Consider the following 26091-nt stretch of genomic DNA (forward strand, 5'->3'; position numbering starts at 1 on the left):
GGGACAAGAGTATAATCTGAAGAGGGAGGGGGCCAATTTCAGTTTTAAGAGTTACCTGTTAATAAGAAAATCTTGAAATACATTTAAAAATATAAAAATTATTTTAAAAAATATTCTGTATTTCTTGCTTGCACTCCTTTAAGCAGAATTACTCTTTCCAGCTGTACAATTTCTATCTATCAATCTATCTATTAAAAAACTGACTTCCAGATACAATATAAAGTTCCTGAATGTTAGCCAATGGATAAAAAAGAAAGCTTTAAGAAAACTGAGATCTATAGTCAAAGTTCTAGACTGTAAGAACTGAGCAAGCTTTTCCCCCACTTCAGGCTTCAAACACTTTGGAGCACTTGCAGATCTGTAATTACTATTTCACAGCATGCACACTCATGTGCACCAAAGGCACAGGTAAAGTGCATTTAGACAATTGTGAAATGTGGTAAAAATAGCTCCAGAGTAGTCAAACATGATGTTAGAAATTTGTCTGTAATTAAGATGCCCTGTAATGCATCCCACCAGGACACACCTTTGGCAAGACACAATTCCATTCAGGACTTTAAGGTTTTATGTGATTATCAAAAAGTCTTACTTTCCTCTAAAAACTGCTCATACATGTAGAAAGCTGCATTATCTATAAGCATTTGCCAAGAAACACACCTGTATCATTGTGACAGCCACAAGAAACCAATGGACCAATAAAAGGATAACAGCTACCAGAATAAAATAAAGGAAGAACCTACGATGGCTGCAGGGACACAAGTCAGTTATTTCACAGGGGAGAGAGAACTGGCCATCCTCAAGATCTCTGTTCCACTACCAATGATCTATCCTGGCAATATGAATTCTTTCAAAACCCAATTCTCACTAACATCATAATGTCAGCAGATAAGATGACAGACAACCTGGCAAAATATTCCTCCATTAAGTGAAGATCTTTTATTTCTTCAATTGTGTGTACGAGTGAAAAATTACAGCCCTGGACAACTCTAAGGGAGCTGCTGCTGACCTTTTTCTTGCATGTGAAACATTTTCTTTTTTTTTTTTACTACATCATCCAAAAAGATCTTGCCACCCTCACTGTCCGTACAAAATAACCCCAGAGTCCTACCTTGCCATGCAACATGGGGTATGAAACGAACTCAGCCTGTCTGGGAAAAGTCAGATGTCAGTTACAAGGACTAATTATTAGTCTGCAAGTGATGTGTCCACAAGAATTTGCCAGTGTTGCTTTGTATTAAAAGACAGACTACCAGTTTTATAATCTCAAATGGTTTACCTATCAGGAGAAAAAAAAATATTTTTGTTTGAAAACTAACAAGAGAAAAGGTATGCAATCTTATCCCTAAATGGTCCTTTACTGTTCTTTTTTTCAGTGTTGGGTTTTCAAAAAATGTTTTTCATTTGTTTGTTTTTTTTTTTTTTATAACCAATTCATCTTCTAAAGGTAAACTACACTTTCTGCACTAGATACATTATACCCCTACTGGCATCATTATCAGAATCACAAGTAATTCTGACTGAAGGGGCCTTCAGAAGTCAACTAGAGCCTGGTCTAACCCCACACTCAAAACAGAGACATCAAACAGATTGCTCAGGACCTAGTCACATTCTGACTATTTTCAAAGCTAAGAGACACTACTATTTCTGTGGAGAACTTATTCCACTTTTTCACTCCATACATTGCATTTGCCTTCTGATACCTAATCAGAATTTCTTTACTGCAACTTGTGTTTGCTGTCTCCCATTTTATCACTGTACCCCACCTCTACACAGAGTCTGGCTCTTGATACCCTCTCATGAGGCAGCTGAAAACAGCAGTAACAGTACTCTCATACCTTCCATTTCTAAGGCTGAACAAATTCAGTTTTCTCAGCTTCTCCTCGAGCAAGATGTCTCCAGAACACTAATCATCTTAGTGAATATTTAGCATGTCACAGCCTTTCCTCTATGAGAACCATAACTGGACACGCTTTGTTGAAGATGGACTTAAAAGCGTTGAATTCCTTCTCCTGACTCACTGTCTATATCCTTGCTAATACAGCACAACATATGGTTGGTTTCTTAACAGCAAGGACACCTTGCTGACTCAAATTCTTTTTCTTTCTTGGGACCTTCAGGTGTTTTTTTCCTCAGAGCTACTTTCTAGTCAGTGGATGTCTAACCTGTGCTATAGCAGGGTGCTATTTTGACACAAACGTAGCACTTTCCATTTACAATCGCTAAATTTCAAGAGGTTTGTCAGGCCCTTTTCTCCAGCCTACTGCGTTCCTCCTGAACAGCAACCTTAATTTCCAGAAGAGTCAACTACTCAGCCACGTTTGGTGTCACCTGCAAAGATACTCGGGTTTCATTCCATCCCAACAGACCACATCATTAACACAGATGTTGAACATCATCAGCACCAGACTGCCTGGTTGCCAGTGCACTTTGCACTGCTGGCCACAACCAGCTCGGTGTCACTGACTGGCAATGCAGCTCTGGAATACTTCAGCAAAAAAATGTATCACCTTAGAGTAGAACAAAAACATAGTTGTGTACTCAGTGGTCCAGTAAACAGGAAGCTAGTTACTGACATGTCCTCTGCAGAAGGCCTGCAGCAGAAAGCCCTAAACGAGTTTCTCTCCACTCCAGGTCTGTGTCAGGACGTCACTACATCCAGCAGCCCAGCTCAATTCCACAAGTGAAGCTCAAACCTCTGCTCGCAGCTTTGGCAATGCCTTACTGGAACTCTGAACAGGTTATAAACTGGGACACAAGTATTACTGCCACCTTAATAGTGCACCCTTGTAGGTATGTATAAGATGGGCTATTAAAAGATTTACCATTAATATAACTGCAGCCAAAGAGAAAATCCTAACTCCTGACTACAGTGTAAATTTGAGCTCTGTACTTTCTTAGATTGCAAACTTCTGTCTTAAATGCCAAGGAAATATTTATTTTTCAACACAAAAAAAGTCACAGGAAATCAATCTATTTCCCATGGTAACTATGCCACAGTGCACACAACAATTATGACACTTGTTTTAATGTCAGAATGTGAAATTTCAGAAAAATACTGAATAAGTATACTACAGTTTAATCAAACGAAACATTTTCTGCCAGAGCATCATTTGTGGCACCATCAGAAGCTGTACAGACAGTAAAAAACTGAATTATACAGAATCTTTAAACAACAGAAGTAGCATTGTTTATTTTAAACTTTAACATTCTGTGGATCAAGACTGACATTTATATATATTTGTGTTTCTCAATCAAAAAGACCCCAGGACCCAAAAGTCATCCTGGTAAAGATCCAGACTATCTACAGATACAGAACAGAATTTTAGGAACAGTGAAAATAAAGAAAACATCAGACAACATTAATGCAGTGTTACTTTCTGCAACTTTTTAACAAGTTTGAAAACACCGGAGGTTTTCTTAAAGTTCGTGAAATAGCACTTCAGAAGGGATCAAGAAAAAAATTAAAATATAAATATCACTGAAGCAGTTTCTATTTAATAACTTACTTAATAAATTACTGGGAAAAAAAATCTGTCACCAAACCAAGCCCAGACATAATCATGCTGCTTACAGGCAGCCTCTACTGATGGTGAAATGTTTGAATTCTACCTGTCTGGGGATATTATAAGGATACCCTTGCAGTTGCATAGTGGTAGAATTTACATTTCATTTTGGAAGGGATCTGACTGCTTACTTTTATTCAGTTTCCAAAGAAACACTAAATTTATATGCTATAAAAACCAAAACACTTTATGCAAATTAATAGTCTGACAAGCATATTACATACCTCCAGATCTGTGTAATATTATAAAATTTTCCACACACAGTGCTTCAGGGCACTGTAGTAATGAAAATAACTTATCAAACTGTAAGCCATTATTTTAATTATGCTAAATCAAAATACTAAAGGAAGAATGTATTTAATTTTATCAGTGTGAAGTTAAGAACAAGGATTTCCACACAAAGTTATTATTCATTGGTTGTAGGTCAAGGTGGAAGAACCAGGAAGTTAAGGTTCTTTTTTAAATGCATTAGAAGTTCAAACAACTGAACTGCTCGCTCAGATTTTCTTGGCAAAGGTATTAAGGTTTGTATTTTCCACTCCATTTATTACCTGAGGCAATATTTATTTTTAACAGGTTAAGAAAATGCATTCAGTTACTCGCTGCAAATATTCAGTTACAAAGTTTCAGGACTGTCACGATCCATATCCAGAAACCTAAGTTAAAGGCAGAAGTGAGTTACATATTTTGCAGATCTGGAAAATGCTGTATAAATCTCACCAAATTACTGTATCTTGGAACAAACCTACCTACATATTTGTTCAGTATATTCAGCTGAAGCTAGGCAGGTAAATTCTTGATATTCCATTACTACTAGGCATGCTTCATAAATTAAGGTTTTTAACTAGGGTTATACAAAGCTGTTCTTGAAGACTACAAACCACTGTTTATTCTCAGTAGGGACAAGCACTGCTCTTCTTCATCCTTAGGCCAGACGAGCTGAGAGCTGAAGCAGGACTAAAGACAAGTAAAAAGCCCCCAGGAACAAGCTGTCCAGCCAGACTGCAATAACGCAGGACAAATATCCAGGGGCTTTCAATTTGAATCCATCATATTGCACACGCCTAAACCAGCACTTACATTCAGCTATGCCTCACATTTCACTGGGCAAGTTTTTTTACCTTGCTGAAGTACTTCAAGTAAAAATTTTGATGCCCCTTGCTCTAAACCACACCTATGTGTTTTGTACAACAAGTAAAATGCAGATGCAGCACTATCTATGGAAAAAAAAAACCACCTTAAACCCTGTATTTGCATGCATGAAGCATGGCAAATAACTATTTAATGTTAGTCTACTTTATATAATTAGGCAAATGCCTAGCTGGCTCTGTCTTAAAACAAATGTATACTTTTGAAAAGTTCCTCACTATCTTGTAATTTTAATGACAGTATGTAATCATAACCTTCCTTTGTCAATTGAGGGGAAAACCTCACAAATGACTGAGATTCGTATCAATATGCAATAGCCAAATACAAGATGCTATAAGAGCTATCAATCTTGACAATCACAAAGCTCAAATACAGACAACATTCAGTCTGAAGAAAGAGCTCATTTACCAGCTGAGTGCCATGGATTAGCGAGCTCTTAGAATGCAGTAAGGCTCACATGCAGTCCCTTCACAGTGAATTTGCAGTTAAGCACAGTGCATACTGCACCCAAATGAGAGAGGTCTCTAACAGGCAAAATCCAGACTGGTCTGTGACTAGGTAACAGGGTCAAGTTATCGTGTTCACTCTGAAATGCAACTCTCACATTCTACCCCCCCTTAATGATCTACTTCCTCAAGAAGTATCTGCTGTGTTTAGCAGCTCAGTCAAGTTGCCTACCTTTGTTTACTTTTTTAGCTTTTTTCCCTTAGAAGGGACTTGGGGGAGGCAAGGATGGCATTTAATAACACATGCTGCAAAACAGAGCTTTCCCAGGATATGTTACAAAACAAGAGACTGCATGACCTGCTCAAGGTTACAGAATGACTCCATTGCTCACTCTGAATTAAAAACTGGTATCCTTCTGACTCCTCCTGCATTTTCACTAATAAAATAATACCACTACTGAACACTTGCAGAGTTCCTTTCATCACAGGATGTCAAAGGCCTTTATAAATATTAATTAAGCATTGCAACAACACTAAGAAGTATGTAAAACTTAATTCTGCACATGAGTAAACCCAAGCAAAGAATAAATAGCTATGTTCAAAGTCACAGGACAAGTCAGCAGTACAGAGAGAAATGGTTCCTGCCATTAAGGAACACTCCATTAGAAACAAGGACATAATTAATACTCCAAATGTGATGTGAAGAGCCCTTGATTGCCAATACATTACTATAAAACCTGGTCATGTGCAATCCTACAAAGACCACACTAAATTTCAGGCTGCATTCTCATGAAGACACTAACTCTGTCTTCCTTCAAACACAAAAAACTGTTCTCATGAGATTTTTTATTTTTTTTTAATTCTGTGTTTCTTGTCTGGCTACTTTCCTTAGCGAAGACATGTATGAGTGTGATATTCTTGGGTACTTTTACCAAATTAACCAGTAATATCGAGCTCAGACACAATTCAAATGTGAATTCAGACCTCACAAGTACAAGTAAGCTACTTCTTAACATTCAATCATGTACTCCAGTAATTAAGGAAGCAAAATACCAGTTTATTAAAGAACTCTATATCTGTTCTCTAAAGAAATAATCGCAAGTCCAAAAGTACTGTTTTTACAAACTATAATGGAACTATTACAAACTATAATCACTTGAGTACTCGGTGATCTCACAATTTGAGATAACATGTCCACATCTGACTGGCAGCCAACACGACTCCTTTGCAATAGTTTTCTTCGCAATGACTATAACTACCACAAAAAACCAATCCAATCTCTAACCAACCAACTCTAAAGCCAACCACAGTCAAGTTAACTGTACTACCAACATTTGCAGATTTTAATGGCAGACGTGAGATTTTTATATTTCTTAAAATTGTTAACCTATTGAAAAATCCCCAAGTTGACCAGCCCTGAACTTCTGTAAAAAAATCACTTTAAATGCAATTCAATTTTCACTTTTTCCCTCAAAAAAAGGAGAATCTGACATTAATGTCTGCAAAAACCACTTATTTTTGGAGAAAGACTACCATTTTTATCTAAGATGAAACAAGTTCCACTAGAAATATTTGCAGATTCACTTTGCAGTGAACTCTGTATTAGAAAAGGAGACTGTTGTTGCAATGTTAGTAAAGAAGTTACATGAAAAATTGTGTAATTCATATTTCATCCCAGCAGCCAATCAGGTTTTTCACAGGTTTCTTTTTAAAAAATATTTTTAATAGTTGAACAACAAATTTTACTTTGCACCAAAATAACAAGATCCAGTGAAGGTTGGCAAAGAGTTAGTTGGCTGAACAAAAAACAGGTTTGTGTTTTACATAATAAAGTAAGTTTCTCATCTGGCTACTGAATGAATGCCTGGACATGTCTTGCATTTTTTCACCCCTTCAAAAGGACACAATCTAGCAGTCTAAGAAACTTAAGTCTCTGAGCAATAAAGGTGTGCATCACTCTTACAACTTTATCTCATGTTCTCCTATAGCACAAAACCAGAGAGCAACTCAGTATTATATTTGGTACACAGCTTTCATCACACAAAACAATTTTTCCTACTCCTTACATGGGACAACAGCTCCTTAACATAGTTTATGCTATCATTCAAGCATTATGCCTTCAAGAGAGGACTGATGAGATTTAACAGCTTGGCTGTAATAAATGGTGTTCCACTCCCACTAATTCTTCAGAAATCAACAGCTCAAAGTTGCTGAGTTTTCCCGAGTTAAGCTAATCACCCAACCTTCAACAAAACAGTCTTGAAGAATCTAATCAATTCACTGCCACTTAGAAGTAGGACCAAGTTCAAGATCAATTACTGCTAAGATGTATCCTAATATATCTGGAAACCGAGAGGGAGCAGCCTCTCAGTCTGCAGTTACAGAAGCTTTAAGTACAGTAGTAGTATCATGTGCCCTCCAGAAACACACCTTTTACAGACACTACCATTACAAACATAGCTCTGCACATCTGGAAAAAACACAGATGTGATCCTCAGCCAGTACTCAAGAGAGTTTCATTACCTTCACAAAGCTGCTGATCCCTAGATTTATCTAGTATGGATATCCCATGAAAAATGTCTAATTGTATTGCAGTATATTCTCACACTTTTATGAGTCACTCTAAGTCACTGAGGACTGCACATATACAAAGAAAGAAGTTACAACTATACTGTTATAGGCTGTATTAAGGTCATCAAGATTCCACTGTAGATTAAATAATGTCAGGATTCCCCATGCCAGTAGTAAAGAGATACACTATTTACTGTATCAATAAATCACTCTATTTTATAAAGCAACCATTCAACACTTGTTGTTATAGGTAACCACAGGTGATAAAAAATTAAAATCTGGTGAAACAGCAATGCTAAATTGCAAGCCAGGTGTTTAGGAGAAAAAAAAGCTTAAATACATTTACCATGCTCTGTCATACATCAGCTCTGGTGCACACTTCAATGTTTCTTTACAATATGAAAACAGATACAAACTTCCTCCTTCCCCACTTTGATATGAATATTTACACAGTGATAAAAGTTATCTTGATAAATTGAATCACATAAACTATGTCCTTCAAATGGCTTCTAGAATCAGATGCCCTGCAGCATTCATAGGACAGAGCAATATTTGTAAGATGCACACATGACACCAAACTGAGTCATTTTGCTAACAGACCATGCCTTCTTGTTCTGGAGCTTGCACCTGATGTTAAAAGGGTGACAGGCAGGATCAGATCTCATTAGATCCTCACTGAGGATGACAGACTGCACACCCTGCTCAAGAAACTAGGTAAATCACAAAGGAATTAAAGTTTCCTTGCTGCATTGCAGACTTTCTGAAGGCCAAAAATTGAGACTTACTCCTGAAACGTAAATGAATAAATGAAAGGTGTGGGTCTTACTAAGAAATTTGATACACTCTGAATCACTAAAAAAACCTGAACTTTCTTCTGGTGAATTATCCCAAAATAAAGAGACATGCTAGATTTTGTATCTACTTCTAAACCATCAAGATCTCGAGGGCACTGAAAAATGACTGTGTTTGATGCTTAGGTTATGTGGTAAGCACAGAGATTCTTTCAGAACCTAATGTGGAAGCATTTCATCCTCAGATGCTGCTTCTCACTCTTTTTACTGCAACAAGCTGGCCCATCCTTTTCATTAGTCACTTTTCATTCAGAAATGAGATCAATAAATTATTCAAAACATCACAACTCAATACTTTGTGTCATGACTCGTGCCTAATTAAGACATAATCTGAAATTATTCATTGGCATGCAGAATGAAAACTAGAGAATTGTAAAGAAACTGTGTGCAGGAAACAGGAAAAATGAAAACAACATAGAAGAAGTACAAGACATGACATGTTTTGAACTGTAAGAAACTAAAAATTCTTCCTTGTGAAGCTACTTAAGCAGCCAAAAAATTCAAAGCCTTTCCAAACTCATCTCCTAATACGATCATTTGAGTGTTAAGGACAATATGTGATCATTTTGATCTGACATTCTAAGAAAATGATTACTTGAGATCTCAGAATTACACTAAGAACCAAATACCCTCACCAAGGCATGCAGCATCTACAAACACCACTTAGACTCTCAATACCTATAACCTTATTTTTGTCTATCCTCAACTGCAAATTCTTCATTCATATGGAACGCTGATCACTGTTCCCAGTTAACAGCATCATATCAAAGCTCTCCATAATGTACTGGTTTGCTATCTGTACAAGGTGCTGTAAGAAACAGTGGAAAAGACACAAACTACCAAAACAGAATAGTGAGTATAAGTAGCATACCACGTATTTTGCAAAATTTCAGACTTAAAATTGTTGCTATACTTTTGAAGAACACCAGATATGACACTTCGCTATGCACTCTTCTATCCCTGTGATGAACAAATTCTTTAATAATAATTCTAAAGACCAACATCAAATTTCTAAGCATACTGCATAATAGATCTACATGTTATAATGTGACTGAGTATGTATCAAGGAAAATTCCTTCTATTTTAGCAACCTCCTAGGAAAACTTTCACAGTGTTAATTCAGAAAACAAATAAATACCAGTTTCCACACTTAGTAAAAGAAAAAATCCCACCTCTTTTTCTCATGTATACAAGACCTCACTCACACTTGATTTGCACATAACGTACAGAAATGTAGAAATGCTTCATTCTTTGAATGTTTTTAAACTGCAATTTCTCCTCGTGTTCTTGGCAAGCTATGTTTGCAAAGGAAAGACAGCTGTCAGTACTCCACAGGAAGCATTATCAGGAAGGATATTACAAGTTCACTCGAGCTTTTTAAGGTTACAGAAAACTGCAGCTACCTGATGATAAATACATTTCTAAAAAGAGATCACTCCAAGGATAAATCAGGTTAACACCACAGTTAAACTAGAAATACTACAGCTTATTCAAATGCTTTTCCTAAAAGTAAGAATTAAAGCAGGAAGTTATTAGAATCCATGGAACTAAACCATCACAAGTAGCGGCCACTGCATTACAATAAAGTGCTGTCACCCTAAATTTCACACCTTCCTTAGATGGGAAAACACAGGCCTGCGCTCAACACTGTAGTGCCACCCACACCCATCACCTGTGCAAATGGCCTGACACACCCATACAGGGTAATTGAGAAAATTGCAGAAATGTCTCCATTTAAAAAAGACTGCAAAAGGGTGGAAAACAGCATTCTGCAGGCCACATAATCGTACCTGTTTAACAGTTTATTTTATATTAACTAGCCACAAAAGTTACGATGCAGAAACAAAAGAAGTTCTAGAAAATAGTCCCTTAACAGGCAGAGATGATTGCCACCTCTCACAATCACTAACCTGGTAAGCTACTTTGGATTCATCCATTTTTATAGTCCTGATGCTGTGCACCACTCTCTAGCTGCTTTTTTTTTTTAAAAAAAGGCTAACTTTATTTCATGTCTTCTGGAAATAAAGCATAGATTAAACTACCTAGTCTAGACATGCAACTCCTACTAATTGCTAAATAAACAATAATTTCCTTATTTCTTAAGCAAAGACATTAGAAAGTTTAAGTGAAAAGTGTTCACTGTATCCTCAGGCATTTGTCTAAACTAAGGGTAGTCTCCCACCAGCGAAAGAATTTCTTTTAACTATGCCATTATTCCTATGGAATTGGTGCCTGCCCAATCTCAGCAGTCAGTCATCTGAGAGCTTTTCCTATTTGCATTGAGTACAGTAGACAAGATTTCTGAAGTCTTGATTGAGGGTTCTCATTCCTTGTCTCTTTCCAGGAATTATAATTTACAGCTTAAGTGATGAATTTTACTTGCTGTTTATGTCATTCACAGATAGACTACCGGACGAATTTTTAACTTCAATCCTATGTAAATATCTTCTGCTTTTGAATACAGTAGTTCAAGATAACTTAAGAAATTTTTAAAAATAGTAAATAATCAATGAGGACTGAATATACATCTTGATAGAAAAATCTAGGGTCCATTCATACTCAAGAAAATGGAAACATTTTAAAACTAACTCCACACTACTATCAAAGAAGAAATTTCTTTTGTAAACCAAGTCAACTCCAGAATATATTTCAGAAAGCTTCGATTCCTTCACAACATGGAAAATTCACGTCAGAAAGTCGCTTCAACATACAAAAATTCTAAGATGACAGGAACTTGCAGACCACATACAACAAGGCTATGGATAACCTTCCAGGCATGGACTGGAACTTTTTTTCTGTTACAGAAGAGGGAAATTCTAAAGCAAGACGTAATCCAGAAAAGAATCCAGAACAGGAAACCACTGAACTGCAACTTCAGAGATTACAAAAGAGCACGGCCACAATGAAAAATATTAAGTTACGAGAGAAAAAGTGAGGTAAAAATTACAGCGATATAAACGAAAAATTAGCATTTAACACATTTCTAAAGTACCAAGATTAAGCTGATTTGTCTTGTTAATTCTCCATCCAAGTCAAGTAGTGTTTGCTACATTTAGGTTACTTTTCGCCCTGCTACATTATGCAAGATTATTTTAATCAAAACCACACACTTCTCATGTTCAGTGATGTCATGAGACACAAAGAAATGCATAAAACTCACAGACTATAATCTTCAAAGAGTAACAGACATTCTTTATTTCTGAGTGGTTAGAAGTGTACACTCTTTTTCAGCATCAGACCTAAGAGAAACAGCTAAATCAGACAAGCATTCAGCACACAGATCCACCTAAGTTTGGCATCTTTCCAGTGATGAATATAATTCTGACCTCTCCTGACAGAGGATCTGAAGACCATTAATTAACAACTACCCCTTCCTAGCTACCAACGATAAATGTCACGAGTGTGGAACACAGCAATTTCCCTTCTTTACACACTAGGTAAAACCAGTGTATGATCATGACATTAAAGTAAGGTATTCACCGTTCCACAAAACACTGCACTCCTAATCTACTCAGTTAAACCTTCCTCGATCCTCTTTAAGAAAGGTAGCTCTGCATAAAGACAGGTCAACTCCTTGCTGCTATATAAAGTTGAAGGTTAAAATACGTAAGCTGATGTGGGAGACTATTTCCTGCTGAAAGAAAAGCCCTTTAAACACTAGAACCTCAAATCTAATTTGTCAGCTTATTGATGCTTCCATGCATACCGCCAGTGCAAAGCATCTATCTTTCCATGAAGCCACTGTTTTGGAAAAACGGTTAATGCTACCCAGCAGAAAAGTTAGCATGACCTGATAGTAGAAGCAACACAGAATTCAGTCACACATGCAAGCGTTTAAAATTCCAAATTCTAGGTGAAAGACCAGACCTTTAGCTTCAATCAAATCTATCTGCTAAGCTGGAGGTGCCAACTGGACTTATGGTTATCAATAAATGAAACCTGCACTTGTCTGACCTAAATGGGGAAGCGTACCAAGTAAGAGTCACCAACTTTGTCCTAAGCTCTTCCTAAAGTGTATGCAAGGAAAACACCACAAACATTTGGCTTCACTGGAACATCATTCTTAATTAAACCAGCCCATTTATAAGCTTACTCTTAACTAACACCTTGTTTTAACAAGAGAGTAGGGTAAACTTGATTCAGCCACTGAAGCTATGCCACCAATTTAAATTAGGGGGCAACACAGCCGGGTCTCTCACTCACACTGCCAGAATAACACTGAATAGCCCATAACACTGTTACTGATGGTAACAGGGTAGCAACTCCAAATTCAGAAAAACTCATCACTAAAGGGTAACAGTACTTCTGGAAGACCTGCTGGGAAGAACTATACGGTTTAATTACAACATATTACCAGCTGTGATAGGTGGATAAAGCAAGAACTGCCAGAACAATATCCATCTCTAAAGTGGTTCAGGCTTATGCAAACCCGACAAACCCAGTTTAAATGTCTTCTGAAGCCACAGCCAAAGGCAATTGGGAGTTGTAAACACTCAAACAGCTGAAATCAAAAGGGAGACTCAAAGGATTTTCCACAGGGCTTGGTTTAGATCGAGCGGTTGTGTGGCGCTCGGCTGCTGGTTGGGGTTAAACCATGACACTGCATAAAAATGGAGGGTGAGTAAAAAAGCAGACCACTGTAATGCTCAAATTAATTGTTTTGATTTTCATTAACTACCAATGAAATGTTTAGATGCCTCCTCAAAGTGCACACCACTCAGAGAAAATTCTTCACAGCCACACTGCACATGCCAGGAGACATCAGTGCTTCGACTCCTCAGGACTAAGATACTTTACTGTTAAGCTTTTGATACTTGGACTTCTTAAAAAAACTATTTAGCATTTTTGCTACTTTCAACAGACAAAACAACAAACCATTACTTCCTGGTAAGCAAACAAAAACCACCTCATTGTTTTGTTTGGTTCTGGGGTTTTTTTTAGTTTGTATTCTCTGGATAAGTTCCACACTCATAATTTAGGAAAATAACCTTATTATACATTTGCATAAAGCCTCAGTTAGCAAAAAACACAGATTAAAGTACTCCAGGGAAAAAAAAAAGAAAAACTCTACTTTGCTGCTAGAGCTTGGTTATTAATGACATTTTGCCTGGAAAAGACATCACTTTTACTGTGAAGTGGACTTCTAAATCCCTGTCAGGATTTTTAACAGCACAGAAAAATAATCCATAATGGTGATTCTTCATTCTATAATAATATTTTAGTTCAAAACCTTCTTCCTAAAGGGAGTTCCTGAAATAACCAGAGCTGTCCATACATTCAATAGAAGCTACTTCAAGAAGGAAGAAAATACTGCGCAAACTGCAAACCTACAGCAGGTTCTCGCTTCTTTTATACTGCACTGAAGGATAACAATGTTTAAAGCCTCATTAAAAACTCCAACAGTTTTAAACATAGAATGTGAATTTCAGTTTAATAAACAGTCAATTTCAGGCAGACTGTCTCTGAACTAGGTTTTCATTTCTACTTTAAAACATCAAAGAAAATCAAATTTCAGAGCATTTTCTTTATGTCATTAGTATTTCTCCAGGTAGCATGCAGAGCAGTAGCTTTTAAGCCTGACTTCCTCCACACTCAGAAAAAGCCCTTAGTCTGACCTCAAGGTACTGCACCAGGATTTGTCACAATTTGTGACCCAGCTATCATAATCACGCTCCTTGGCAAGTGGGAACCCACAAGTGCCGAACCAACTCTTAACACCAAATTTTAGTGCTTGAAATTGAGAAAGGTGAATTACATAATTCCACATTATGATTTCGGTTAAATCAGCTTTGTTCCCTTAAATCCATGAAAGAAAGAAAAAAAAAAAAGGCATCATTCTATTCACAATTCAATACAGCTGTGTATGACTGGCTTCAGCCCCAGGCCACAAGCCAGGAACTTCTGAGCTCAAGTCTGGCTTTGCGTCTGACTTTCTGTGTGGCCTTCAGAGAGCCTCTGGATTTCTCTGCTGCTCCACTAACATCTGCACACCTACCTTACAGAAAGGCACTTGCTTCGTTTGTGCAGGCTTTTCCCAAACACAAAACTCGAACTGACTTTGAGAGCCATTTTTATTGCGTATTGAACACCCCTGCCCTGCCAAGAAGTCTCTACCTGTCAGTTGATACCTGGTGGTTTTTAACTGTAGTAACTGCCAACATTCACTTATTACACATGTGCATACACACACCCATATCAGACACACATAAATATAAAAAAATGTAATAAGCTGGAAACTAGACAATTATTTTAAAAGTTGCTTAAGAAACACGATGAAAAAAGGAAATTGAGTTACATGCTATAATTAAACTTACACTGCAGAGCAATCTGCAAGCTTGTTCTTATTAATGGACTGAGGCAGTGATGAAGCCGGTTTTTAACAGCTTAATATTAAACACACAGAGCAAACAATGGTCAAGCTAAAATGATTGCAACAACTAATATTTAGAATAGTACTTAAACAATAGAAAAATGGCCTAGGAATGCGAAGGGGAAGAAGTATTTAGGCTTAACTAAGTTATCTAACACTAACTGAAGCATCATTTAAAAGGTAAGTTTATTTAAGCAAAGATCCTGGGCAGCTACATGAACTTAAACTGACCCCATACTTGCAAGTCCATGGCAGAAGAGCTTCACTTCACATTACCTGGACTGAAGCAGAATGTAACAGACTGACACAGCCAACCTCAGCTTTTTCTGAGCATGAAACACCCAAATACAGCTCATCATCTTTAGAACAGCCACCTTTAAATCCACATCTAAGAAACAATCTTGCCCCCAAAACTTTATCAAGACAGGCTGACTATCCAAAAACTAACTTGTTTGGTTTTTAATGGCCCAACTACAGCAAGCTAGCTTAAAGAACTCTGCAACTGTGTCTTTAGGGTACTTTAAGCTGCCAAGGTGAATTCTAGCCTCTCAAAGTTTAGCTTTTATCTGCTTTTGCCTTTTTCATCTTGTTATACCCAAAATCTGGTAAAAACACACTTCCTACAGTTTTTCTGTGTCGGGATGTATACCTTATTTATAGTAACTGGTAAATGTAGAGCTAAACTATCTCCTAATTAACAACACAGCAGAGTTAATTTGATGCAGAATAATGTGCTATTTTGTGATACAAACAGTCACTCAAGGACTTAATCCAGAGCATTCAGAATAACATTCCAGAATACCTACCATGCCAGATGAGGTGGTTATATGCAAATTCAGATGGGTTTTGCACAAGACAACTAAACTGGTTCAAACTGAAAAATTATCTGCATGTAAGGGTTGGAATTCTCCCATCCCAGGTCACTTACTAAGCCTTCCTACTATAATTCAGAGGCTTTCAAAACCTATTTGACAATTAAGGAAAGCTAGGAGAAATACATGTAACCAAACTTACTAGGAAGATTTACTCTCCACCCAGATGAGATTTTGTTTATAGTTTCCCACATCACACCAGCATCAGTGTGTTTCCACAGGACGAAGCAGAGACAAATGCTACAGCAAGGCCAGTGTACTGGTTAGGAAGTGTTCCTGCCAAAGTGATCTAGATCTGCTCTGAACAGAATTACAGGACACAGGAAAAGACAAAAATCAAACGAAAATAACCTTAATGCCTTGTACTCTTTCTCTCTCTCAGCATTGCTTGGTCTGGTTGATAAGTACCAAGCAGATAATGTGAACATTACCTGCAAAGGAGCAGAAAACTTGACTGTAACACAAGGTTGTCCAATTTAAAATTCCCATTAATACTGCTACAACCAACTTCTGTAGCACCAGCTGGAACCATCTTTTACACTAGGCTGAAAAAGCTTCTGGGGTTTTACTTCAGGTTAACCAAGCATTTTTAGAGGCAATTTGAACCCAGCCCACATTTAGATTCCAACCAGTGCACATGAACTTGTAATGGCATCCACAAAGAAAAACAAAGCTAGACATGACATTACATATATATAATTTCAACAGGACATCCTCTGTTTCCATGTGCTATATTTTTAACCAGTTTTAAGTGCATTATTTTGTATTTTTCTAATATTTATCAAAGAAGATCCCTTAACTAAAACAGTGAGGTGATAACACTAATAATACCCAAGTAAAATCTAACAAAATAGGAAAGGTTTATTTATCTAGTTGTAACTAGGATATAGAAGATTTTAAAAAATTCGTGTGAGAATGAAACAATTATTTTCTGTTTCACAGACAACTGGTTTTCAGTGCACAGGAAAAAAAACATATGCTCAGTTTTGGTACCTTCTGCCCTCTCTTCCATTGCATATAGAAGGTAACCATTTTCACTTTTATTGTCCTCAAACTCTCTCCAAGTAAGAGGCAGAACAGCCTGGATAAAAACCAGCAAGAGCTACCAGATTAGAATTTCCAAGCATTATAATATCAACATTCACTTATATGTTGTGATTAAATCATCCTCCCTATGAATTGTTCAGCAAAAGGCTGAGCACAAACATGCTGTATATTTAGCTGGCAAAGTAATGTATCAAAATATATCAGTTTCACTTTAGTTGATTAAGTTCTCAGTAGTAGCCAATCTCTTGCTGTTTTGCAGTCAAGTACATCTAGTGTAGCAACACAGAATTACAACTATATGTTTTAAATCAGACCCTGAATCTAGTATGATTGCTTAAGCAAAATGACATACAATTAAAAATATAAATGCTAATACAGAAGCTGCAACAAGAGCATGAATGCTGCTACATTAGCACTCTCATATTAAGTTGCAATGTCTTCTTACCAACACTAAAGTTCAAACTGGGGGGGAAAGTGGCAGAAAATACTGAAGACTTATTTTAAGGAAGGTTTAAATGACACAGGACATTGCATCCTGGAAAACTGGATAGCTCAGGCACAACCAAGTTCACAAACATACAGTGAACCACAATGACAACACATTTGTGTATACTTCCCACAGAGCACATGTAAAATGGGACAATTAAGCTCAACTCTAATTAATGGTTAAGTGGCATTAACAGATTATACATTTAACCTCTGCTATTTTCATATAGGTCAACTAGTTCAAAAACCTCAGAATCCACTACAGCTGTTTTAAAAACCCCAATTCTAGCAGTGTCACTGCAGCTTAAGTTTTGCCATTTTCCTATGTACACGGAGGCTGTGCCTAGCAGCCATTGAGATTACAAGTGGACAGCAGACTTATGATTATGTTATACACAAATGCTGTGCTTAATAAGGGGTAAAAAACCCACAGAGAATACCAGAAGTAATTTTTGCATTCCTCATTTTTCAAAGAAATACTTCTTCTGATTCAGAAATTAAGGCAATATTCTGCTTTAGTTCAAATTGGTTCAGCTTCTATATTCTGACCTGTACTTCAGGAAGCCTTAACTCTACATCTGCTAAGAACACTAGGAAAGATAAGCATGCTCCATATAATTTTAGCATGCACAGTGGAGTTTCCTGCACTTTTAAGCAACTCATAAAGAATGGTCACCTTGATTTAAAAAAATTCATGTATTTCTGCTCTTTTGTTGCTGAAGTAACTAAGCTATTCAAAGCACACCCATCTACAATGGAGCTCTATGTCAAAATGCTGCTCTTTTGACACAAATTAGACAACTACTTATTTGTTTACAGAGAATGTAGCTATAGAAATAAACACAGAAAAAGCGGAAGTATTTTTTTGCTAGACTACCTCCCTGTAAAATTTCTTGCTGCTCTTATTGAAGCTACCTCAAAATTTGTTAAAATGTCACCTCACACATCCCATCCTAAGAGAACAACTCACCTGCTGGAATGAAATCAAACACAGTTGTATCTTGATGCCTTGTTTTGGTTTTGTTGTAGCAAATTCCAAGGTCACATTTCACTTCTAAAAGTCTCAATTTATCACATGTTTATATTTATCACAGGTTTATAAACCTGCTTTATACTTTTAAGCATTTTTCCTCCTATCAGTGTCAAGGTACTTTTAGATTATTTTCTCTGCCTAACATACACAAACACCCATTTAATTGGATTCAGCACAAATTGTAGCACTGTCAAGAGCAGTAGCCATCTTTCATTCTTACTAACTGTGGTTTTTAACAGAACTGCCCCCACTAGTTTATTTTCCATTTTTCCATGGTGTTCAATCTGTTTTGGTTTGTTCTGCCTTTAAACTTCACATCATGTTTTATAAATCTATCTTCTCTTAGTCATCTGAAAAAACTCCAATGGTTCTACCTTATGTTTTCCCACAAGACTAAACAGGCTAATTCTAAGCAGTCCTTAAAGTACAATATTTTGAATGAGAAGTCTCTCAGTTTACCCAAGTTGTAACACCCAAATATCACAGCAACCAGTTCTTAAGACACAACTTTTCAGAAATTATAAAAAAATACAATTGTAGTAGCAGCAGTGGGGCATTTCATTAAACTGTAATGTTAGCATACTGCATACAGATAGGAAAACAGCCTTTAAAATGACAATATCCACTAGACATAGGAATTTCCTTCAGAAGTGTGTTAATGGCACAAAAAAAAAAAATCAGGATTTGCACATACTCATGCTGCTCCCAGAATATATGTTCTGTCTCAGTAAGAAAATAATCCCCAAAACCAAAACAAAACCAAACCCCAAACAAACAAAAAACAAAACACAAAACCCCCCTGTTGTGTTATTTTGTAGGAAGCCTATGTGTAAAGGAGAACTTAAGCAGTGACAAGTGCTAAATGCACAGATCTGGAGTTGGAATTCACCACAAATACAGAAAATCACCACAAATACAGAAAATCATCGTTCCTCTTATGTTCTGAAGAACGATTATGGCACCATCACAATGACAAAACAGAAATATTTTCAATATATAGTATTTATCTCCATGATACCTCCACATTTGCCTTCAATGCTGAAAAGGCCAAAAACTGTTATCTTGACACCCAACTTTAAGCACCCTGTTTGGCCAATATTTGAAATACGGTACATGTAATCATACCAGGTAAGACTGCTAATTCTAGCATTACATTAGCAACTGAAGATTTCAGAGGAAATACATCTTTATGTATTTAATGTATTTTATGTATTTATTTAATGTATTTCATCTAACCTGAATTTTACGTCTATTTAACAAATTAATTCTGAAGCAATGTTAGCCCAATATTTAAAGTTTAGCTACTTGAAATCCAAGGTAATAATACTACAACTGTGATTTCACATCTGATTCCCTTGACAGGACATGAAATACAGGTCCTTGGAGCTAGACATGCTATGAATCTTCTTTTCTTGCCTCAAACCTTGGGCTGTTTAAACAGGAAACCAATACTTAACAAGGTGAAACAACTGTTAGGAAGGCAGTAGATGGTTTCTTAATCAATTAAAGCAAAAAAAAAACCCCAAAAACAAAAAAAAAAAAAAAAAATCCCCTGAAATTTTCAGTTATGAACTACTACCAGCTGAAGAAAGAACCAAGGGTGCAGCTTCCAAGAAGTATTATTCAAAATAAACTGTAAAATTAAACTTCTCACCTTCCACCCTGGTCCAAAAGGAATGTAGATCCATAATGACCAGAATTAAAGAACTCTGCTTCAAGATGCAAGACAAGTTTCTAAAGGGGTACTAGGAAATTGTGGATAAAAATTCTCTTTCAGAAATACTCCCGGTGCGGGCGTATTATTTCTATGGATTATTATTTCTATACTCTATTTCTATGGATTTTTTTCCTCATAGTTTTAGATGCTTCTTCTCTATTAATAAGTAAGAAACAAAAACCTTAAAAAGGTTAAGATCAGGTGAAATCAGCTGGCAAAGACTGCATAATCTTACAAAGTTTCTTCTTCTTCCTTCTCAGCAAGAGAAAGAGGCTAAAAGAAAAGCAACTGAAACTAAGCATACTGATCTTTCAGTCGCTTGTTTTCCCTTAATTTTTTTCCCATTAGAATTGCAGACTCCTGTATATTGAAGCTCAGTAGTAATAAGGCTTGTCAATTATTTCTCAAGAATCTCTCAGACGTAATGCAAAAATCCCCACGGGTTCTGCTGACTACAGACTCCACTGTAGCTTTCAACCTACTGAAATAGCCTGCTTTGGAAAGAGACCGATTCGTGCAGATACCAATAACAGTTGACATGCAAATGCAAACAGAAAAATTTAATAAAGCTTCTGAACTCAGCATCATCACTAAAAAAACTTCCCCTACTCCCATCCCTCTGTAAGCTTCAAACTGATCTAGAAATTGTAACCCAAATCAGGTCTCTTAAAATTGTTTGTTCCCGCTGTACTGCAGGAATGCACTGAATACAAACGGCGTTGAGAATTGCCCAAATTCACACTTAAAATCCTATGGTTGCACAGACTGCAACAGTCCTCAATACACCTGCTGTAAGATCTGAGGGGTCTGAGTGTATTTGTAACAGGAATTATTTTAATTGGTCATTCCTATCCACAGTTACAGTCTCACAAAGCTGCTCGAATGCTTGAAAGACTCCTTATTGGAATGATTTCTATTATTCTCAATAGCTGCCTTTTGTCTGACCACAACAGCTTCTGTAGCTAGGAGCAGTTGCAGTTATTGGGAACCACCCTGTAATTCCATCACCTTAACCATCAAGCTATATCTACAAACATCTACACATTCTGGAAGTGTGTAACGTAGGCACCAAGGCATGAAGGCAAAAAATACACAGAAAAGGCAAGTACTGTTCTGAAGTGCCGATTCTGGGGAGACCACATCCTACAATACTGCCAGCTCAGGACACAATTTGGGTTTTCTTTACTTCCTCATCATTTCACCCATCCTGTTCCACAGCAATTATCACATAAACTACAGTAACTGATGCTTCTGTCCAGTAAGCAACAAATCTGGGAATACTCCTATTTCAGACTGCATTTGAAAATAGTTCTAATGTCTAATTATTGTTGGTTAATCAACAGGTAGATTTAACATATTCTGGCTACATCTAAGGAGGTCTGGAATAACAAAAGCCATCAGGGTACATCATGTCAAAGACACAGAACATTTTTATAGCATTTCCTCAGATACTTGCCAGTAACATGAGGGTGGAATCTAGTAAGTTCCTTAACACTAAGCAAAGGGCATGTGTTACTTCATGTATTAACTGGGTTATCCATTACTACTAAATGCTTAATGACCAAAATTGCCAGCAAAGTACACTACGTAAAATTTGAACAGAGTTCTCTTGCATTGGCTTCCTTTAATTTAATTTTTTTAAAAAACATTCCAGGCACCACCTCTTAATTTCCATGAGAAACTTAATGTACTGCAGAATTATTTCGAATATTTGCTAGCCAGTGCAGAAAAAGAGTCCCAATATGTACAAGACTGTAATAACAGATATACTTTCAACAAGCTTACTGAAATTTGTCTCCTCTATTTGTGTTTAACTGTATGCACATAAGGCCACAAAGAAATGCAACATATGAGCCATCTTGTAGGTTTACAAAGTTGACCTGCTAACCATTGCACTAATGCACTGCAATGGGGAGTACATTCACACCATTATTTGCAGAATTATCTGCTGCTTACATGTTCAGCTACAAATCACAATGCAATGCCCGTGAGGAAGGGGTGAAGAATAATGTATACCACTACAGAAATTTTTTCATTTAACCTCACAGAAAGGAGCATTACATCACACTCTTACAATGCAGGAGGAGGGGCCTGTTCTCAGAAAGCAAGCTCCAGCTATTTCCCTTTAATTTTCTGCTTGGTTCTGGAGGGAGTTGCAAAAATAACTCGGATTTAAATTTTTAGCAACACAGAAGGTTGGAAGAAAAAAAAAAAGAAGGCGAGAAAGCGCAGCCCTTTGCCTACATTTACTAAGGTGGAGATGAAAGCTTGCTTTGCGCGGAACACAAAACCCCGGCAGCGGCCAGCATCCCGCACATTCCTGAGTACCTGGCGCACGGCGGATGGGCCGGCGGCCCGGCCGAGCCCCGCGGGAGCCCCGCGGCGGCAGCGCCAGCGCCGGGCCCGGCCGGAGGCAGCCCCGGCCCCGCCGGGCTCGGCGGGGAGGCTCCGTCCCTGCTCCCGCGGCAGGCACGGCCCCAGCCGGCCCCGCTCCGACCCAGTGGCAGAAAAAACGCCAGCCCGGTTTTACACATGCAAATTTTTGCAGCAGATTTAAGAGCTCCCAGTGCTGTGGGGAAGAAATCGCTCTTTTAAAAGCCTCTATTTAAATAAAACAAGATTTTCAGCACTATCTTGTACTTCACCAGCTTGGAAAATAAAAACGATCTTCTGTAATTTGCCTAGGTGTTTTAAATTACAAATATCTTCCAAATCCACACCACATTTGTACGGAAAGCTCCTTCTAAAAACCCCCAAAAATCCACTAAAAGTGCCGTACACGTACAAGCAGACAACATCTGAAGCAAGTCTTTGTGCTAGAAAAGACACCTCTGCAAAACCACGGATGGAAACGGTCAGCTAAGGCTCTTAAAAAAAATAAAAATCAACTGATATGTAAAAACAATAAAACATAAACGTACCACTAACCTCATAAAGTGCAGCAGTGCTTAAATCCAGCGAGTTGAGGCATACAAGGTAGAAATGGAAATGAAAAAAAAAAATCCAAAAATGGTTTTGCGTTTTTGCTTTTTTGTTTAGTTTTTTTTTTCGTTTTTTGTTAATTTTCTGGTTTTTTGCTCTCTCTCTTTTTTTTATTTCAAACGTTCAGAACCCAGCAGACGCTCCGTCGGCCATTTTGGCTGCGCTCCCTCGCTCTCTCCTCTCGCTCCCTCCCTCTCGCTCCCTCTTGCTCTCTCTAAAGGAAGCAGCTTGTTCGTGACCTTCAAATACGGGCGGCTCACGTGACCCCGCGCGCGCTGTCACTCACCGCCTTAAAGGGACAGCGCCCTGCCCGCACCGGGACGGCCTCCCCGCCGAGCCCCGCGCTCCGCCGCGGTTCTGCTCCCCGCCCTCGCCGGGCAGAGGCGAGACACAGGGAGGCTGCAGAGCGGGGGAGCCTGAGAGTACGGAGGGTGGCCCAGGTGGAGCTTCTCTCTTTAAAACCGGCTGAAAAGCCAGCAGCCAATTATGCTAATTCCACATGAGGGCTGCAGAGCCGACAAGCGGCGAATGGTGAATGCTAAGTCCCTCCAGCCACACGCGCTGTTCTGCGGCGCGCCGGGAGCACCGACCCCAGCGCTCGCTTGGAGAGGAACCCCCATTTAAAGCACAACGCCCTGGCTCAAGGACAAGAGGATCATGCTCAGACCAAAGTTAATGCAGGCTGTAACCAGACTGCCCACACCACACGCACACATAAACCCGAGATCAAGGTCCAGAGAGAGGAACACCCGCAGGACAGCAGAGCTAACTCGGTCTCTCCTGCTGCCTCGCCTGCTTTAAGTCTCAGGCTGCAACTCAGCCATTAGGCAGACACTCCACAGCCTCTTCCCGACAATTTCCACAGATAACCGCTCTAACAGCGATTGAAACAGAGAATCCCAGCATCCTGTAACATTAAAAAAAAAATCTGCAGGATGTTTCCAGATGTTACCTTGAACGTGCAGAAACAGTAAAGAACACAGTTCAGCAGAAGGACCCGGTGACGCGGCTGTGATCCTGCTGTGAGACTCGCTCCTGAGTCAGCCCAACACAGGTAGGAGACGCTGGAGCTGACTGCAATGGAACCATGCCTGCTGAGGGAACTGACAGCTCGCTCGGGAAGCTCTCGGGAGCACCCTCAGAATCGAACCCTTAAAATATACAAGTCTTTAATTCTGTACGTTATGCAACATAATGATGTAGAAAAAGTAAAGTAAAAAAGCCAAAAGGTACTTGAACACGAGGAGACTTTAACACGTACACTTTTGTACAGACTTTGTGTCTGGGTGTGTGCAAATTGCTTTAAATACGCTACAGCAAGTATAGTATGAATGCTGCCATCTCAGATCTACAGTTACATTGTTACTGTGCTTGTACTAAGTTCTACTTAATCATTCTGCGCAAAATTAGCCAAATATTAAGTCCTGCTAAATCCTTTCGACCCAAAACCACTGATGAAGTGTGAGGCTAAGTCTGGCCAGTGGGTCCACTCTGAACCTCGTGATTCAACAAGAGGGTCTCCCTTACCCTTTACACTTTTTTTTAATATATTACCAGTCTCTGCACGAATCTTTTCAAATTGATTATGACCTGATTTTCCTTGCTACGCTTCATCCAGGTAGTAAGCAACAGAGGCAACCTCGCTACCAAACTCTGTTAAGTTGTGCCTTCCCAAATTTATATGAAAACCGGCTTTTGGCAATAATTACAGAACTACAGAATATTGTAAGTTGGAAGGGACCCACAAGGATCATGAAAGTCCAACTCCTGGCCTAGCACAAGCCACCCCAGGAAGCACACCATGTGCAGGGGAGTGTTACCCAAACACATCTTGAACTATTTCACAGACATGGTGCTTTTGCCAACACCTTTGACAGAAATTCTTTAAGCATCTAAATCACTCATTCATGACAATACCATGGAATGAAACTAATTTGGAGATCCATGGGAGGGCACTCCAAAGGAATTAATTTGAGGGGGGCAGAAGCTGCACATCTTATGAGTGAGAATAAAAATCATTAGTATGTATTATCATAGAACATAAGCCACTGGCCTCATCAGGAGGCCATGGAGTAGCTCTGGTTCTGACATGTTTTGCTCCCACCCTCATGATAAGGTACAGAAACTCATGTCTCTGCAGGCTCAAGAAACTCCAGCAATAACTAATGTGAGTTGCATTTTTGGGTACTTAATGCAATAGAAGCAGCTGGATGTAACTGCTCAGGTTGCTCTGCTAAACCAGAACAGAGAATTGCCCTGCTGGATGTAGCAGATTGGAGTGTTTTGTGGCTGGTCTAATCCAAACACAGCAATTTCGGAAATGTGGTGAAAACTCAGGGAACATCTTATTTGTGGTAAGACCCAAAGAGAACACCACAACTGCTCTAAATCCTTAATGACAAAATCCAAACCAACTGCTAGGCATCCAATTCACACAGTTTCATAAAAGGAAATGTATATGCATATCTATGAAACAGCTACCCCATCCTGAAAAAATACATTAAATACTGCAGCTACATGTTCTATGCATGTTCACACCAAGTATGACAGCATGCATTAAGCTACAGACAATTTTATTCTCTCTCAAAAGCCAAATTGTTTTACTGAGACCTATAAATCCTCTTAACTTCAGCAGGGTTTGCCAACACTCCATTCTGAAGTCCTGGAAGCCAACCTCAAGGAGTGGATAATACTGTGATGACTTTCAGAAACAAGCACTCACTTGGGTTGCTGTGTATCCAAGTGGAAGTAACTGCTATAAAATTTCACCTTACCAGTGTTCTATTGACAAAGCTTTTTTAATCACAAAGAAGCAAATTATCAGTGAACCAAAAATTTTTAGAGGGCCAGTATGGGTAATTCTTAAATAACTGTAGCTTTAATTGAAATTTTTCCAGTAAACTACCACTTGAAAGGTGTCAATTCTTCACCTATTCTTGTTGGCATATTGATTGAGATGGCTAATGAAAAGTTTTTGGATTTTTGTTTGATTTGGGAGGTTTAT

The 26091-nt window shown here is 38.2% G+C and overlaps 1 protein-coding gene across 6 annotated transcripts in view; it reads right to left on the minus strand.

Moving 5' to 3' along the window:
• The window catches only part of TNRC6B (trinucleotide repeat containing adaptor 6B), a 128550-nt gene that overhangs the window by 50148 nt on the left and 52311 nt on the right, over positions 1 to 26091 (minus strand). The window contains exon 1 of one of the 6 annotated variants that reach the window (XM_033058366.1): positions 23034 to 23284. The exons of 4 other annotated variants lie outside the window; for them this stretch is intronic. In XM_033058366.1, coding sequence (XP_032914257.1) covers positions 23034 to 23038 — 5 coding nt within the window. In that variant the 5' untranslated portion in view covers positions 23039 to 23284. Of the gene's footprint in view, positions 1 to 23026; positions 23285 to 26091 lie in introns of those variants that run through there. One more of the 6 variants, XM_033058367.1, reaches the window with a different exon arrangement.

The sequence above is a fragment of the Catharus ustulatus genome, chromosome 4, assembly GCF_009819885.2.
Source record: "Catharus ustulatus isolate bCatUst1 chromosome 4, bCatUst1.pri.v2, whole genome shotgun sequence".
In the NCBI taxonomy this organism is placed as follows: domain Eukaryota; kingdom Metazoa; phylum Chordata; class Aves; order Passeriformes; family Turdidae; genus Catharus; species Catharus ustulatus.